Source organism: Euphorbia lathyris, chromosome 4, assembly GCF_963576675.1.
Source record: "Euphorbia lathyris chromosome 4, ddEupLath1.1, whole genome shotgun sequence".
Taxonomy (NCBI): domain Eukaryota; kingdom Viridiplantae; phylum Streptophyta; class Magnoliopsida; order Malpighiales; family Euphorbiaceae; genus Euphorbia; species Euphorbia lathyris.
Window position 1 is genome coordinate 52,260,252 of NC_088913.1, and position 18,862 is coordinate 52,279,113.

An 18,862-nucleotide genomic window follows, 5' to 3' on the forward strand; every position below is an offset into this window, starting at 1 on the left:
ATTCTAAAATTTCAGAAATTTAGAAATTCCAGATATTCTGAAATTTTGGAATTTCAAAAATTCTTGATGATTTGGATGATTACTACATTGTTGTTTGATTATGTTCTATCGAAAACTTTTTAATTTGATTGAAGGTTATCTTAATATAATATTTTTATATTTTAATTTGATAGAACGTTACATTATTTGGACTAATAATTTGTACATGTATGTTAAATGAAATTCAAGTTAACAAATTTCTAGATTTGCACGAGGGGATGTTAGGTGTTTCCACCCTTTCTGATCCTCCTATCTATCTTTCTTCTCTCCTTTTAGAGGACAGAGTTGAGGTTAGCTTTCCTATGCTGATCCCAGGTTAGCTTTTGTCTCGGTGTTAGTTTGTTTTCTTTCCTGTTTCTACAAAAAAAAAAAGAATAATTTTTTAATTTCTTTTTAAGTTACAACTATAGTTGATATAATAATTAATATTCTTAAAGTTATAGTTTTTTTTTTATATATATATAGTTGTCATTTTGAATTATTTGAATTAACCTTCAATCCAATCCAACCCAACCCAACTCTTTTAATTTGAATATTTGATGGGCTGGGTTGGTTTTAACAACCAATCCATGAACTATTTGTTTTAGTGGGTTGGGTTGGATTGAGTTACAAATACCAAAAAATTATTCATTGTACATCCAGCACAGCAAATAGTAGGTAAAGCAAACGGACCCTAACTCTTTCTCGTTATGTTAAAACATAATAAATAATACATAGTGATATCTCCTTATACAAGTAGTGTAGACATATAAAAGTATAGTATATTAAGCATTTGACTGTTATGGGAAGATTTGATGGAGAGAAGAAAGCAAGGCCAAATAAAGTTGACGCCAACCATTTTGTGAAGGGTGTATCCTGTCCCAAAATATTGATAACTCTGGATTTTCGCATATTATATACTTGTTTGCTCCACTTTTGTCAATGTCTCCACATGAATAATTACTGCTTATACCCCTACAGCATGGACTCTCACTCCCTGAAATAACTGTCTAACTACTATATATGAGCATGATAGGTTTAAGTTGAGCACATTCAACGCAATTATCAATATAATATCGGCCTTTTTAACTTTTAATTCAACTTTCATCATATTAGATTAGATGTTGTCATTCATCATCTTTTTATTAACACTAAGGAATGCTTCAATATCTATGACTGTTTAATTACTTCAAAACTTTTTTTATGCCTTTTATCTTAAAAATTTAAACCCCTATGTATATATACAAATTCAATAGAGTTTTACACACGAGTGGTTTACATTTGTTTTTTTTGACGGGACGGGATAGAGACAAAGATAAAAGATTAGTAAAAGGGCGGCCTGGTGCACTACGCGTCCCTGCTAAGCAAGGGTCCGGGGAGGGGTCCCACCACAAGGGTGCCTTCCCTTGCTAATTATTTTTGGCAAGAGGCCGCTCCTAAGACTCAAACCCGTGACCTTCGGTCACACGACAACAACGTTTTACCGTTGCGCCAAGGCTCGCCCTCAAAGATAAAAGATTAGTATAAGATAAAAATAAAATAGTGGAAATTATTATTCCATGTTTTGTTTTATTGGATAATGATATGGATAAAATAATACAATTTATTATATTAACCCTTATTTAAAGTACATAATATTGATTTGTTGTCCTTTTCATTAAAATTGTAGGAGCTTATCTCACCTCTTAAGTATAAGTTTTGATGGATAAAATATTTCCAATATCGTTTTAGTTATATTTTTTAAGTGAAAATTTGAAAAGAGAGTTAAATACCAATTTCAGGAGCTTCTTAGTGATTTCTCCTCATCCTATTCTCTCTGTCTCCTAATTCAATCTTTATTCAGAATTTTTTTATAGAAGTCTCTCTCATATGACATCAGTGTTTATAAATATAACAATAAGGTGAGCTGACCTGTATTGTTTGGTTTGTTGAATACAGACATGAAAGCAGCAAAGGTATCCAGAAGATGGAAAACATTTCCCTTGCTTTCACTGTTAAGGTTTTGAAGTAGTTGCTTCAACATTTGGTTATGGAATTTTGAAGCATCATTCCAATCTTGGCTGCAATTCTGCAATGAAGCTATTGCTATTGCAGGCAAACACCCTATTGGCTGCAACGATGTAATTGCTATTTTTTGCACTCCTAATTCATGGATTCTCTTTAGATTCTTTGATACTTCCTTCATTATTAACACCGTCAAATTTCCCATATCCTGCATTCATTTATATTATTAACTCCTCAAAATTACTCTTTTCATTCTTAATGTTTCGACACAATTTGAATCTTAACATTTGAAATTGAACTTAAACAATTCTATATAGTTAAGAATCTCATTATTTTCACTTCACACGTGTATCATATTATAACTCACTACTAACAAATTAAAAATACTTGTACGAACAAAAATAAAAAAAAATATTTATTTCATGTTGCTAGAAGATTTTTGAACTTTACGGATGACAACATTTTTATATATTAACTAGTTTTTGACCCGTGCGATGCACGGATTCATCTTAATATATAAATATTAATAAAAATACAATATAATAATTACAATTAATGACATAAATGTGTTATATAAATTAAATATTATTATTTGATTTACACATTTACTTTAAATAATATTTTTATAGATAAATATAATAATAAAATAAAAACTAATATATTATATATTATATTATATTTTTTATCAGTAAAAAAGGAGGAAGTGACACCTCAGTTCCATCGTTATTGTTTTATATTATATATATAGATATGTAGAGGTGGTGAAGCTCTTAGCCTAGTGGTTGAGAGCTTACCTATGCCTTGGGAGGTCATGTGTTCGAATCACATCTGGGTCTGGTGGGGATTTTCCTTTCTTCTTTAATGTAAGCGCATTGTGCGCAAATTTTTTTTTTTTTTTTAAAAAATATAGATATGTAGAGAATTAGAGAGATTTTAGGGATTAATTTAAATTCTGTAGTACTCTTAGATATATGGGATAAAATAATCTTTTTATAGATAAATATACATAATAAAATTAAAATTAATATATTAAATTTTTTATCACTAAAAAAGGAGGAAGTGACACCTCAGTTCCATCGTTACTGTTTTATATTATATATAGATATAGATGTGTAGAGAATTAGAGAGATTTTAGGGATTAATTTAAATTCTGTAGAACTCTTAGATATAGTACGGATAAAATAATCTTTTTATAGATAAATATATATAATAAAATTAAAATTAATATATTAAATTTTTTATCACTAAAAAAGGAGGAAGTGACACCTCAGTTCCATCGTTACTGTTTTATATTATATATAGATATATAGATGTGTAGAGAATTAGAGAGATTTGAGGGATTAATTTAAATTCTGTAGAACTCTTAGATATAGTACGGATAAAATAATATTTTTATAGATAAATATATATAATAAAATTAAAATTAATATATTAAATTTTTTATCACTAAAAAATGAGGAAGTGACACCTCAGTTCCATCGTTACTGTTTTATATTATACATAGATAATAAAATTAAAATTAATATATTAAATTTTTATCACTAAAAAATGAGGAAGTGACACCTCAATTTCATCGTTACTGTTTTATATTATATATAGATATATCTATTACATTACATGATATGAGGTAAGTGGCATGTATAAAAATGAAAGAATTAGTTGAGCAAGCTGACCTGGATGTGATTGCCATATTTATATAGATAAGTGTTGTAGTCATTGCCTGCTAGTGATATAAGGGCTATGGAAGACTTAAGGTCGTGTTTGGTATAAACTTGATCTTCAAGTAGTAGATGTTGAAAATAGCTGATTTGGGTGGCCATATTTGGTGCATTATTTAAAGTGTCAAACACGCCTGTGCCCCCGTACGCAAAATTCATTCCAAATTTTAGATCGGATTTTTTACCAATGTTTCTCCTTTCAAATGGTATTGGCGATTCTATCCCCAAATATGAAGCTGCATATTAATTCCAAACATCTAATAATATTAACTAGAAGCTATTTAATATATTCATATGTACAAAAATTAAAAACTCTCCTGATTTTTATTTTATCCCTGGGGGCGTTTGGTTTGGGGTCTTTAGGAATGGAAATGGGAATGGAAGGGTTTCATTCCCTTTGTTCTTGTTTGTTTATAAAAAAAAAAAAAACTCATTCCCTTTACCCATTTTAGGCGTTAAGAGTAAAATTGCTCATGTCTGTAAACGTTAGAAGTATTTTTACACCTTATCCCTTTTATATATGATTTTTTTTTAGTTTAAAACACCTGCTTTATTAAGATGTATTAATGTACAGTGAAATACTTATTATACACTTCTTAAGTTTAAAGGCATGACTTTTCAAAATAATAATAAAAAAAATTAATGCTAAAAAATTAAAAATGCTAAATGTAAAAAAAGTACATATATGTAAAAAAAAAAAAAAACTTCCAACACCCTCTACTTTCATCGATTTGGTATGTTAAAAATGCTAAAAAATTAAAAATGTTTGACCTAAAAGAAGCAAATATATTTAATGTTGTATAAATTCAAAACTAATTTCTTAACACATACTACTTTTTAACCAACTCAGCTATCTCAAAATATTGAAATTACACTACAACAATTTAACATAAACTAAAATTATAGAGTTTGCAAATATCAAACCGATACTATTTAAGGGTGGAGCTCTCAAGCACTAGGCTGGCTCCACCCTTGACAATGTATAAATATTAGTGATAATAATAATTAATGAATGAAAATACCTATATAATCAGTCAAAACACGACCATCGGAAAAGCGACCGGCAGGTGTACCAGGAAAAGTAATGCCATAAGGGTGTTTCCATGAAATAGAAGAGTTAGGGGAATTGCCAGTATCAGCATAGGAATCTCCAAAAACAAAAAGGTTGAGTGCATGCCCATTAATAAATATAGAGGATAAGTAGTAGACTAGAAAGCTCCTTTTTCTATTCATTGGAATGGAAACAAGTGAAGATGTGTTAATTCAATTTCAATGTCGATACATATTTATGTTCTACGTGTTTAATTGCTTCTTCTATCATCAGTAGTTGAGCTAATTCTTAGCAAAATTATTAATTTAAAAATACAACAAAACAGAAATATAATAATTAAAAGAATATAAAATTTTATACATTTGAAAGTTCAAAATACATCAATTGAAATATATATATTTTTTTAAACTTTTTGATGCACCGAAAATAGAATGAAGCAATCTGATGCCTTATATTAGTTTTCTTAAGATAGATTTAGCCGCAATTGACTATCGTCTTCCAGGATACAACAGAAACGTAGGTGAACTCGAATCGTGTATAGAAGTTATCACCGAAATAGGACCACAAATCGAACAAATTAACAAAATACGAAAATTGTGAAATCTTTATTCCAATTGAATTTTATGGAAAGATGAAGGGATAAACCAAATTTGATCCAAATATTTTTGGTGAAGTGCAGATTTGGCTCTAATGTATGACATGATCTAAAATTAACCCTAATGTTTCAAAGCAACATCAATTTTAGCCATACGTTATCGAAAATTTGAAAAGATTGGTTTGACTGTTGTGAAGATTAAGTCGTTCATTGAAGGTTATCTCTATCTGCAAAGGACGGATGTGCATGCCCTCTCCCTAACCTGTTGAATAGGGTTTGGCCACCGAGGTTACTTAGGTATTTATACCCATCATGTGGAGATGCGGTTGTGATTTCCCCTCATGAGAAATGTGGAGGATATTCTGGCGGAAATCGCCCTTTGTCCTTCCCAGATCTCCTCGAACACCCGAGTGGAGTTGTTTGCTTTTGCCAAGATTTCTCATAACTTCAACGTTGAGTTGAGCCATATTTAGCCTCCTCTAGAGGCCCAAGTTGAGAGTCGTGGATGATCTCATTATCTAGGATATAGATAAGAAATGGACCATCTTCGGACCAAGAAAAAGGGTAGTTTTAAGTGGTTTAAGATGACGTGGTTTCTTGTTGGCCCCAATAAGGATGATCTGGATAGCCCTTATTCCGACGGTTTTCCCTTCCATATGGATTGGATACCTGTTCCTAGAGAAAGTAGTGGGTGGAGGGAGGAAACGGTGCTGACTGAGGCGGAGAATGAGGCTGTGGATCGGTTTATAGAGGTTGATTTAGCTTGGGATTATGAGAACATGATCTGGATGATGGAGACAAACATATCGTGTCGTCTGAGGGGCTTGAATAGGGTACTTTATGCCACCGGCATGACCGAATATGTTGATCTTCTCTGAGGCGAATTTTTGTGCTTTGTTTTGATTTTTCGATTTTGTGTTGCAGGTCTTTATCATGTGTAACCCGAATATTCGTGCTCGTATGGTAGCGAGGAGGGATAAGGAGGCGGTTGGTAGAACTGTTGTTGGATTGCCGCTACGCCCATAGGTGGGTTCGCTCTCGGAGAAAATGAATGCGCAAACTCCAGCCACGGGCCGTTGGAGAATCAGTCTTCTTGCCTTGATGATGTTCGAATTGGGCCGCTGTTAGGGGCAGTGTTCGGGATTGACGTGCCTTTGTCTAGTCGTGTGGTGGCTGCTCTGGCTGCTGAGCCTTTAGCCCCCAGAATCTTCTCTTCCAGCGTCGGAGGAGGTTTATTTCAAGCTTGAAATTATAGGTTATGCCTATAAGAAAGAGGTGAGAGTTTGTGTGTCCGGAGCGGATATAGCTGCTAGGTCGTCTATTGTGGAGCCAAGTGTGGGAGTTTTAGCTCGGGATGGTAGGGTGGCCACCGAATAAGTGCATATAGTCCTGATATCCGATTCAAACGCGGCTCGGGAGGATGCTGCTGGATAAGGTTTGTAGGAAACAAAGTCAAATCCTCCAACTTCTCCAAGGGTAGATGAGATATATGCTTCTAGAGGGACTGATACGGAGAGTGGACCTGAAGCTCAATTTCTTCCATGGGAACATGAGAGCGAGGTTTCTATGGGGCCTACTCCTGAGGAGATTGAGGCCCATGTTCAAACTCGAGCTTCTGAGCTAAAGGTTCTTAGGCATAAGAAAAGGTCATGGACCCCTGATGGTGCTTCTTCCGACCTCAGCAGGAAGAAATGTAGAAAGGGGAAGGAGCATATGGAGGATGAAGTGGAGGCGAGCCTAGACAATGTGGCTCTTACAACTGAGGAGGATGTTGAAACACCTTTCCACATAATTTTGATTTGACAAAATTGTTTAAGTATAATTGAAATACATATTCTAAACACACTAAGTTTAAATGCTTTGATTTATTCTACTAATGTGTTTGTTCAATGTTGAGTTAAATTGATTATAAGACACAAGAATTAAAAGGCCCAAGCCCAATACAAGTGTCAAAGCCCAAGTCAAACAACTCAGTACAACTCGGCCCGCGTTTGTCAAAACGTTGTCACTTTGGACAAAACGCAACTCAGCAAGAGAAGGATCTAGAAGACCTTCGGGAACAACTTCAAGATGAAGCTGCTGAGTAGACTCGACAAAGCGTACAAGACAGCAGCTGGCTAAGGAAAACTTCTAGACAAAGTATTTCTACTTTGGGTAAATTTCAGACGACACAGTATGCTGTCCAGTTGACTTTACCATAAAAGGAGAGACATTCTGCTGAGCTGACCGAGGACAGAAGATACACAAATCTGATTGGCCGAGAGCTCTGAGCAAGTCAGGATGACAACGACAGGAAGCCGTTTCCCTCCAACGGTTATTTCGAAATTCGAAATGACCGATGCCCAGACGTCTCTATAAATAGGGCCATCAGAAGCTTCATTCCATACAGAACTTGATCAAGCCATTACGCTGACCAAATTTCTACACAAGTTCTGCAAGCAAAGAAGCAAAGCAAATCTTACACTACAATTCATATATTTGTGTAAAAGTCTAGAGTGATTATTTCAATCGTCTAAAGTGTCTTAGCAAATCATTGTATAGGACAAAACACTTATCATTTCTAGAAGATAGAAAGGAGAGGCTGAGTACTCGGTTATAGTACTCAGCAAGAGATTAGGATTGAGTAGAGGTATAGAGGAAGGTACTCTTGTTATACTCAGTTGCTAAGATTGTAAAAGGTTTGAGGCTCTACCTTTAAAGAGCTCAGTAGAGGATTCGAAATCTCGGAACGTGTTCCGGGGACAGGACGTAGGCTTAGAAGAAGCCGAACCTGGATAAATCTGCTGAGTAAAGTATTTCTTACCTTTAACTCCTTATATATATTGCTTGCTTAAAATAACCAAAATCTGACCAAGTAAAGAGGTCAAGTTGAGTTGTGCGTGTTAAACATCTGAGCTCAGGAATAGACTCTAAGTGCTATCTCCTGACTCAAGCTAAGAAACTGACCTAGTCACCAGTTGACTAAGCCAGTATCTTGCTGTTTACTCAGCGCCGCTGTTAAAACCTTTTTCCTTAGAAAAAGAAGTCTGCCCTAATTTTGAAAAAGTTTAAATAGTTCCTAACCCCCCCTTGGAACTATACTTGCAACCCTACAAGGGACCAACAGAGGAGGCTTAATTGGCACAACTCGATGGGTTGAGTTATTTTGTGTTTGCTTCTTTTTACATATTTTCAGTGTTTCTCAGGTTTCTAACTCTTTATTGTTTAGCTTTGGGCCCGACATCATGGAGGGGATCATGTTTCACTGAGTGATCCCAATGTCTCACACGATCTTGTCCATCTTTCCCTCTTATCTTTCGAGAGTAGGGTGTTTAAGAAGTTGGCGGTGTGGCCACTAACTGATTTGCATCCTACCATAACGGCCAAGGTGGGCTTCTAACTTGGTTACATACCTATATATCATGCATGATATATTTACTGATGCTCATGTAGGCATTAACCTTCGTAGAGGAGGTTAACTAGTTGTACAACTTCCTGGCCGAGGAGTATACGCGACTTGACGTCAGACTAGACAATGCGCATCATGACTAAAGAATTGATGCTCTCCGGGTCGTGCAGTTGGAGAATAAGCTAGGTCGGGCTCGTGCAGGTCCTAATCTTACTGAAGATCTATAAAGGGCATAAGTCTATGCAAACGAGGCTGAGGCCTGGGTTGAGGAGACATTGATGTGTTTATTTTTAGCACAAGGTGCTTAGAGAATTATTATGCATTATCATCAATTACAGTATAAAAAGAGTATCGATCCACATAGAGTTTGAAAGGGTATTGAATTCTATTTGTTCAGATTTAGGAGGTAAAAGTAACCAATCAATGTTTGTAAGGATTTGTTTTATGAAAACAGACTAAATGCAATCAAATAGTGAAAATAGCACAGGATAAGAACGGATTACTAATTTGGTAAAACGCACAAGATAGACTTGCACCACCAGGGTATAGATCTAATAATACATTTTAGAGGGGTATTATATAAGCACAAAAGTAAGGTGCCCATTACATGCTTTGAGTGCCATCAAACCGGCCATATTAAGTCAAGCTGCCCCACACTGAGGAAAGACAAGAAGAACGACAAAAAGGCAATGGTGGCTACATGGAGTGACAGTGATGAGTCTTCATCCACAGAAACTGAGGCCACCGAGTCAGCGAAGATATGCTTCATGGCTGACGAACTTGCTGAGCCGTGTATCTCTGAGCATGCTGACCTATCTGTCGCATCAGATGACGAGGAGCAATCAAATGAGGTAATTACTCTTCTCCAGTTCAGAAACGATATGGTTAATGCCCTGAGTGATCTCTACACACTTGTCAAGAAGTGTAATAAGAAAGTTAAAGCACTCAGCAGGCGCTGTGACGAAGTGGAAGAGGTCAAACTGAGTGACCTCAGATTCCTTCTTCAGGACAATTCAACTCTGCATGATAATATGAAGATCATACATGAGTCTGTCTCTGAAGTCCAATCAGTTTCAAAGAAACTGAGAAAGGACGTCACAACTATCCAGAACCAACTAAAGGTTCCAAATAAAAGAAACATTCCTCTGAGAACTCAGTACCAAGTTACTCAGCAGAGATGGAATCCCCAGCGAAAAGTCCAGTGTGACTTTTGTGGGAAGAAAGGACACACCACTAAGGTGTGCTGGCACGCTCAGCACTGGGGTGCTGACAAGTCAGTGAAACATCCTAAACAGAAGGTCAATTGTGACTTCTGTGGAAAGAATGGTCATACTGTCCATGTATGTCGTCATAAAATAAAATATGATGTTTTACCTGTTGCACCTAACAAGCAAGGACCCAAAAAGAATTGGGTACCTAAAAGTAACTAGTTACAATGCAGGTAAGCCTGAGATGTGCTGAGAAGTCAAAGATGTGGTATATTGACAACGCATGCTCGAGGCATATGACTGGTGATGAAACTCAGTTCATCACGTTTGAGCGTAAACGAGGAGGAAGTGTAAGTTTTGGAGACAACAAGAAGGGTAAGATAGTAGGGTCAGGAACCATCGGAGGTAATCCTACCATTGAATCTGTCTCCCTAGTCAGCGGACTCAAATATAACTTACTCAGCGTAGCTCAGCTATGTGACAATGGGAGAAAAGTTATATTTGATGCTACTGGATGTAAAATATACGAGGGTAAAACAAATGAGTTAATTTCAACTGCCCCTCGCATAGATAATGTCTTTATGCTAGACTTAGAGAAAAAGTTTTCAAAAACTGTGTGCTTAGTATCAAAGGAAGAGAATTTCTGGCTATGGCACATGAGACTTGGTCATGTAAGCATGGACCTCCTGGCCAAATTAGCAAGAAAGCAATTGGTTGAGGGACTGCCTGAACTTAAATTTGAAAAAGATCAATTATGCCACGCTTGCCAAGCTGGAAAACAAACCAAACAATCTTTTCACAGCAAAAATATTGTCTCAACTAAGCGTCCGTTAGAGTTACTACACTTGGATCTCTTCGGTCCAGTCCAGCCGCTGAGTCTGGGTGGAAGAAGATTTTCCTTGGTCATTGTAGATGACTTCTCTCGGTATATGTGGGTCATCTTGCTGACCAGCAAGGATGAAACATTTGAGACATTTTCAAATTTGGTTAAAAAAATTGAAAATGATGAAGACCTAAAATTAGCTCACATCCGTAGCGATAATGGTGGAGAATTCAAAAACCAAAAGTTTGTTGAATTCTGTGAAGCCAGCGGCATTGACCACAATTTCTCTGCTCCTAGAACACCTCAACAAAATGGGGTTGTAGAAAGGAAGAACAGAACTCTGGTTGAAATAGCCAGGACAATGCTGGATGAGCATAGGCTTCCAAAGTATTTTTGGGGAGAGGCTGTTAACACAGCATGCTATATTCTTAATAGGGCTCTAGTTAGACCTATATTAAAGAAAACCCCCTATGAACTTTGGAAAGGACGAAAGCCCAATATTGGATACTTTCGTGCCTTTGGCTGTAGATGTTTTATTTTAAATACCAAAGATAGCTTAGCAAAGTTTGATTCAAAAGCTGATGAGGCTATCTTTTTGGGCTACTCAACAAACAGCAAAGCATATAGAGTTTTTAATAAGCGAACTCAAGTTCTAGAAGAGTCAGTACATGTGGAGTTCGACGAAACTAACCCTGCAGGTAGATACCAGCCGCTGACCGAAGATGATCCACACTCAGTAACCACCGCTGACCAAGAACCAGCTACTGAGTCATTCACTAAAAGGCTGACCATGAGTAAGAGTGAACCTAAGATTACTTTTACTGACCCATCTACTTCTGCAGAGATTGTTGAAACAGAAACATCACAAGACATAAATCTACCTAAAGAGATAAGGATTCCAAGAGGGCACTCAGAAAGTGCAATCCTTGATTCTGCTGGGAATACCCTGATGACGAGGAATCAACTCAGGAAGTACCTCAGCAATGTAGCCTTCGTCTCAGTTCAAGAACCGAAGAATTTCGCTGAAGCTGAGTACGATGAATTCTGGATGATCGCAATGCAAGAGGAGCTCGATCAATTCAGAAGAAACGATGTATGGGAGCTAGTGCCTCATCCAAAGAGCCAAAAGACCATTGGAACAAGATGGGTCTTCAGGAACAAGATGGATGAACAAGGGAATGTAGTCAGGAACAAAGCAAGGCTTGTAGCTCAGGGCTACAGTCAGCAAGAAGGTATTGACTACGGTGAGACCTTTGCCCCAGTGGCAAGGCTAGAGGCAATTAGAATTCTATGTGCATATGCATCTTACATGAACTTTAAATTATTCCAAATGGATGTCAAAAGTGCATTTCTTAATGGAGTTATAAACGAGGAGGTTTATGTTAATCAACCTCCAGGTTTTGAGGACCATAAATTCCCTAACCACGTTTATAAACTCAAAAAGGCTCTATACAGCCTCAAGCAAGCACCACGTGCTTGGTATGAGAGGCTGACCAGTTTCCTGCTGACTAGAAATTACGTCAGGGGAAAAGCTGATACAACCTTATTCATTAAGAGAAAGGGTAAAGATACCCTGCTGGCCCAAATTTATGTTGATGATATAATATTTGGTGCAACTAACGAATCAATGTGCAAGGAGTTTAGCAAACAAATGCAGACTGAGTTTGAAATGTCCATGATGGGAGAACTCAACTTCTTCCTCGGTCTTCAAATTAAACAAGGAAAGAATGACATCTTCATCAGTCAAGCCAAATATGCCAAGGAGATATTAAAGAAATATGACTTGGAAAATTGCAACCAATATCCACTCCTATGGGCAATGACACTATCCTCTGCGCTGACGAGAATGGTAAGTCAGTAGACAGCAAATTATATCGAGGTATGATAGGCTCTCTACTTTACTTAACAGCCAGTAGACCGGACATTCAGTTTTCAGTATGCTACTGTGCTAGATATCAATCTAACCCTAAGGAATCTCATTACATTGCTGTAAAAAGAATCCTTAGATATTTGCAAAGCTCAGTGAACGCAGGTTTATGGTATCCCAATACTCATGATTTCACACTCATCGGATACACTGACGCTGACTATGGACGGGATAAGCTGGAACGTAAAAGCACCTCTGGAGGATGTCACTTCTTAGGAAGCTGTCTGGTATCCTGGTTCAGCAAAAAGCAGGCGTCAGTAGCCTTGTCTACCACTGAAGCTGAGTACATTGCTACTGCTCATTGTGTTGCTCAAGTCCTATGGATTAAGCAACAGCTTGAAGACTATGGTGTTCAAACGAAGACAATTGAAGTCAAATGTGATAACAAAAGTGCAATTGATCTTTCGAAGAACCCAATTCAACACAGCAGAATGAAGCATGTCAGCATCAGACATCACTTCATTAGAGACCATGTGCTCAAGGGTGAAATCAAACTGACCTTTGTCCCAACGGACGAGCAGCTTGCGGATATCTTCACGAAGCCACTGGCCCGTGAGCAGTTCAGCATACTGAGAGAAGCTATTGGTATGTTTAATCCTCTTCAGTAAATTCCTGAACTAAATGAATATGCATGCTGAGTGAATTACTATGCTGAATGATTGTTTTTGCTGTGTACTCATTGAAATTAATTAAACAGCAAATACCGAGTAAACTTGCACACTGAGTAAGTTAGTTTAAACTTAAACTTAGAAATAATCCCATTATGCAATACTGACCACTCAGAATATCAAACGATTAGTATTCTAAACGCTGAGTGTTATATCCGTTAGAATAATTGCAAAAGCACGCGTATAGCCACCTAGGATGACGTACGCGCTGAATGTGTCATAAATGCCAGGATTATTGTCGGTTCACAATCCCGAGGCAAAACTGACACATGGATTCGATAAGATCCATTCCTCACCTCTATAAATAATGGGTAATTCCCCATTTTTATTCTTTACGCTTATCGAACTCTCAGGCAAAGAAATTCTTTCTCTCTAAAAACCCCTCTAAGCTCTCAAATCTTCAACAATGACTAGGATTTCTCTCAACATCTCCGGTGCTGGTCACTCTAAACCTAGCTCTGATGAACCTACAAAAAATCCTCCAACACCCAGCAAAGGAAAAGCTGGTCAAGAAAAGCTGCTGAGACTCCTTCCAAAAATGTTGAGTCTCCAGCTAAAAGGCAGAAGTCAGCTGGTAAGTCACCTGAGAAACGAAGCAGGCAAGGTGAGCCTGGAACTGAGGAAACTACTGAGCAACCTCAGAAGAAGCAGAAACCTTCTACACTGACTCCACTCGACGCTATACCTACTGACATCATTGTACCTGGTGACTCTCACTTCACCCAGTGTCAAGGTACAGTAGCTGAGCATGGCGGACATGAGGTACAACTGGATGATCATTTCATCTCACAAGTTGAGGAAGAACTCGATGGTGACAGTACAAAAGAAGAAGAAGAAGAAGAAAAAGAAGAAAAAGAGGCCAGTAGTCAGGATGACGCTGAGGACTCTGAGGAGACAGCCAGTGAACATGAGACTGAGCATGCCAATACTGTGTTGGCTGCTGGAGAAGAGCAAGTACTTGACCAACACCATGTTGATCAAGTTCAAGTGCAAACTGACCAACCTAATGATGAGCAACACGAATCTTCTCCTTCTCACTCAGGAGATGCTACTCACGGTAACACTCCACCACGTAGACGAAGAAAATTGGTTAAGGCCAGTGAGAAGACTGTCAGTGAACCTCCTGTGCCACCACCAACTCTTCCTGACTTTGTTATTTCAAAGCCAACCAAGGACCCCTCCACAGTTAAGCTCAAATTTTTCAAACGCCAACCAACTTCTACTGCATCGGCGTCCTTAGAAAAGCAAGCCTTTGTTTCTTCCCAACAGGAACATGCCGACCAAAATGCTTCTGCCACCTCAACCAGTCAGGTTGAGCCGATTACTGTTAATGCTATCTCTTCAAGCATGGTGCTGACTCCACACACTTCTGCCCCCGTCAGCACAGACAGTATTCGTATTACTACTTCTTCAACTCATCTATCTGCCGATCAATCTACTATCCCAAAACCTCAAGTGCATATTAGTACAACACTTCCAGTCACTGACCATGTCACTCCTTTCACTCCTCTTCCTTCCAGTCACACTGATGTCCCTGAAGGCTCTCAAAGCTATCTGAATGCCACTGAGTTCGGTAAAAAGATCATTGACTCAGTGTAAGCGTTGATCAGAGACCTTCAACAGTCCACTCCTCCTGCTGCTGGGTCTTCATCTATTGAGACTACTCAGCTCTCCCAGGTCACTCAGCTTCTCAACGAAGTTAAGGGACTCAAGGACTTGTTGAACGTCATTATTTCTTTTCAAGCACAGTAAGCTAAGCAGGATTCAATCGCCAGGCTGGCCGAGATTCAGCTGACAACTGTGCAACACTTGAACTCTTTACAACAACAAGTTCAGAAATTGTCAGATGTGAACACCGACTATGCCACCTCATCTGAAGTCAAGATGCTCTTTGCTCAGCTTCACACCGAGCAACTCAAGACCAATGAGCAAATGGTTTCTTACAATCAGTGCTCAGTAGAGCAAATTGGTGAGGCTATTCGCTTGCTGAATCTGAATAAGCAAGAGATGGATACTGACGCAATGAAACAGAATGAGATGCTGTCTATCACACGACAAACCTTCAACCACATTCGTCATACCAATATTCAACGTCAGTATTACGACACAGCCCTTTTAAAGACCTTTCACCAAGTCTTTGCTGGTCTTACTGAAGCACTCATCTGGCAAGGTAAAGCTCAGGCGTTTAACGTCAACATGATCAGTGCTGCTGAACTCAACATACCCGAAGAGGTATCCACTGATGGAGTTGCAATTTTTGACGGCGTCAATGAAAGCGCTGAGAAACTTAAGGCGCTGTCCCAAGAACTGACTCGAGCTGTCTTAACTGAGGCCTTCAGACTTCCTCCTCCTGATGCTGACAAAACGGGGGAGAAAGAACAAGCAGCTAGAGCTCAGCATGAGCGTAGTCAGTCTCAGCAAAAGAAAAAGAAATAGAGATAGGCTAGAACGTTTTTATTATGTTATCCTTTGTACCTATTTCTGTTATTTCTAATGCACTGACTACTTATATAAATTACTTGCATCGTTCATTATATGAGTTATGAGTTATTTTATCTGATGCCAAGTATTAAGTCATTATGTCTCTTCAATTAATCAGCCATGTTTAATACTTATAAAACTTATTGATTAAATCAAATGCTGATAACATGTTTGACATTGACCTATGTGTTTATAAAACATTGTGTGTTAAGAACTCATTGAACAACAAATTACTCAGCGCACTCTAAATGATTAAACCTTCCGCTTAATACTGAGTAAATAGAATATGTTGAATAAGCTGACCTATATCTAAAAACTGACCTTAGACTTACTCGATTAAACCTTTAAATGTTTAGAGTAAAACTAAGTCAGTAGCTCAACCCTTACGGGGGAGTTTGCTAAGTTACAATAGGTCAACTATCATGGGGGAGCTCAATACTGAGTTCCTCGCTGAATAGTTTTGCCAACATCAAAATGGGGGAGTTTGTTGAAACACCTTTCCACATAATTTTGATTTGACAAAATTGTTTAAGTATAATTGAAATACATATTCTAAACACACTAAGTTTAAATGCTTTGATTTATTCTACTAATGTGTTTGTTCAATGTTGAGTTAAATTGATTATAAGACACAAGAATTAAAAGGCCCAAGCCCAATACAAGTGTCAAAGCCCAAGTCAAACAACTCAGTACAACTCGGCCCGCGTTTGTCAAAACGTTGTCACTTTGGACAAAACGCAACTCAGCAAGAGAAGGATCTAGAAGACCTTCGGGAACAACTTCAAGATGAAGCTGCTGAGTAGACTCGACAAAGCGTACAAGACAGCAGCTGGCTAAGGAAAACTTCTAGACAAAGTATTTCTACTTTGGGTAAATTTCAGACGACACAGTATGCTGTCCAGTTGACTTTACCATAAAAGGAGAGACATTCTGCTGAGCTGACCGAGGACAGAAGATACACAAATCTGATTGGCCGAGAGCTCTGAGCAAGTCAGGATGACAACGACAGGAAGCCGTTTCCCTCCAACGGTTATTTCGAAATTCGAAATGACCGATGCCCAGACGTCTCTATAAATAGGGCCATCAGAAGCTTCATTCCATACAGAACTTGATCAAACCATTACGCTGACCAAATTTCTACACAAGTTCTGCAAGCAAAGAAGCAAAGCAAATCTTACACTACAATTCATATATTTGTGTAAAAGTCTAGAGTGATTATTTCAATCGTCTAAAGTGTCTTAGCAAATCATTGTATAGGACAAAACACTTATCATTTCTAGAAGATAGAAAGGAGAGGCTGAGTACTCGGTTATAGTACTCAGCAAGAGATTAGGATTGAGTAGAGGTATAGAGGAAGGTACTCTTGTTATACTCAGTTGCTAAGATTGTAAAAGGTTTGAGGCTCTACCTTTAAAGAGCTCAGTAGAGGATTCGAAATCTCAGAACGTGTTCCGGGGACAGGACGTAGGCTTAGAAGAAGCCGAACCTGGATAAATCTGCTGAGTAAAGTATTTCTTACCTTTAACTCCTTATATATATTGCTTGCTTAAAATAACCAAAATCTGACCAAGTAAAGAGGTCAAGTTGAGTTGTGCGTGTTAAACATCTGAGCTCAGGAATAGACTCTAAGTGCTATCTCCTGACTCAAGCTAAGAAACTGACCTAGTCACCAGTTGACTAAGCCAGTATCTTGCTGTTTACTCAGCGCCGCTGTTAAAACCTTTTTCCTTAGAAAAAGAAGTCTGCCCTAATTGCGAAAAAGTTTAAATAGTTCCTAACCCCCCCTTGGAACTATACTTGCAACCCTACAAGGGACCAACAGAGGAGGCTTAATTGGCACAACTCGATGGGTTGAGTTATTTTGTGTTTGCTTCTTTTTACATATTTTCAGTGTTTCTCAGGTTTCTAACTCTTTATTGTTTAGCTTTGGGCCCGACATCATGGAGGGGATCATATTTCACTGAGTGATCCCAATGTCTCACACGATCTTGTCCATCTTTCCCTCTTATCTTTCGAGAGTACGGTGTTTAAAAAGTTGGCGGTGTGGCCACTAACTGATTTGCATCCTACCATAACAGCCAAGGTGGGCTTCTAACCTGGTTACATACCTATATATCATGCATGATATATTTACTGATGCTCATGTAGGCATTAACCTTCGTAGAGGAGGTTAACTGGTTGTACAACTTCCTGGCCGAGGAGTATACGCGACTTGACGTCAGACTAGACAATGCGCATCATGACCAAAGAATTGATGCTCTCCGGGTCGTGCAGTTGGAGAATAAGCTAGGTCGGGCTCGTGCAGGTCCTAATCTTACTGAAGAGCTATAAAGGGCACAAGTCTATGCAGACGAGGCCGAGGCCTGGGTTGAGGAGACATTGATGTGTTTATTTTTAGCACAAGGTGCTTAGAGAATTATTATGCATTATCATCAATTACAGTATAAAAAGAGTATCGATCCACATAGAGTTTGAAAGGGTATTGAATTCTATTTGTTCATATTTAGGAGGTAAAAGTAACCAATAAATGTTTGTAAGGATTTGTTTTATGAAAACAGACTAAATGCAATCAAATAGTGAAAATAGCACAGGATAAGAACGGATTACTAATTTGGTAAAATGCACAAGATAGACTTGCACCACCAGGGTATAGATCTAATAATACATTTTAGAGGGGTATTATATAAGCACAAAAGTAAGGTTTTGAACAACATTCTCTTCACATCTCTATGGTTAAAGAAGTTCATGTTATACTCAAGCTATATTTCTATCAATTTAAGAATTTAACCGATTAAAATAGCACAATGAAATAATGAGTTGATAATCTTTTACTCTACTCATCACATATTTAGCTCAGGAATAACATTTTTTTCTAATAATTTACTAAACACGATAAGTTCTTAGTTCAAATTGAGTTATCCTTCTCTCGAATGGATTCCTCAAGAACAAACCACATCAACAGCCAATCAACATTACTTTAA

The 18,862-nt window shown here is 37.8% G+C and overlaps 1 protein-coding gene across 1 annotated transcript; it reads right to left on the reverse strand.

Moving 5' to 3' along the window:
- Positions 1 to 818: 818 nt before the first annotated feature.
- LOC136227174 (GDSL esterase/lipase At5g03610-like) lies at positions 819 to 4,973 on the reverse strand. Its single transcript, XM_066015863.1, has 4 exons — positions 4,763 to 4,973; positions 3,696 to 3,976; positions 1,914 to 2,230; positions 819 to 1,005 (listed from the first exon to the last, which is right to left on the reverse strand). The coding sequence occupies exons 1-4, from the start codon at positions 4,971 to 4,973 to the stop codon at positions 819 to 821; spliced, it is 996 nt and encodes a 331-aa protein (XP_065871935.1).
- Positions 4,974 to 18,862: the final 13,889 nt, after the last annotated feature.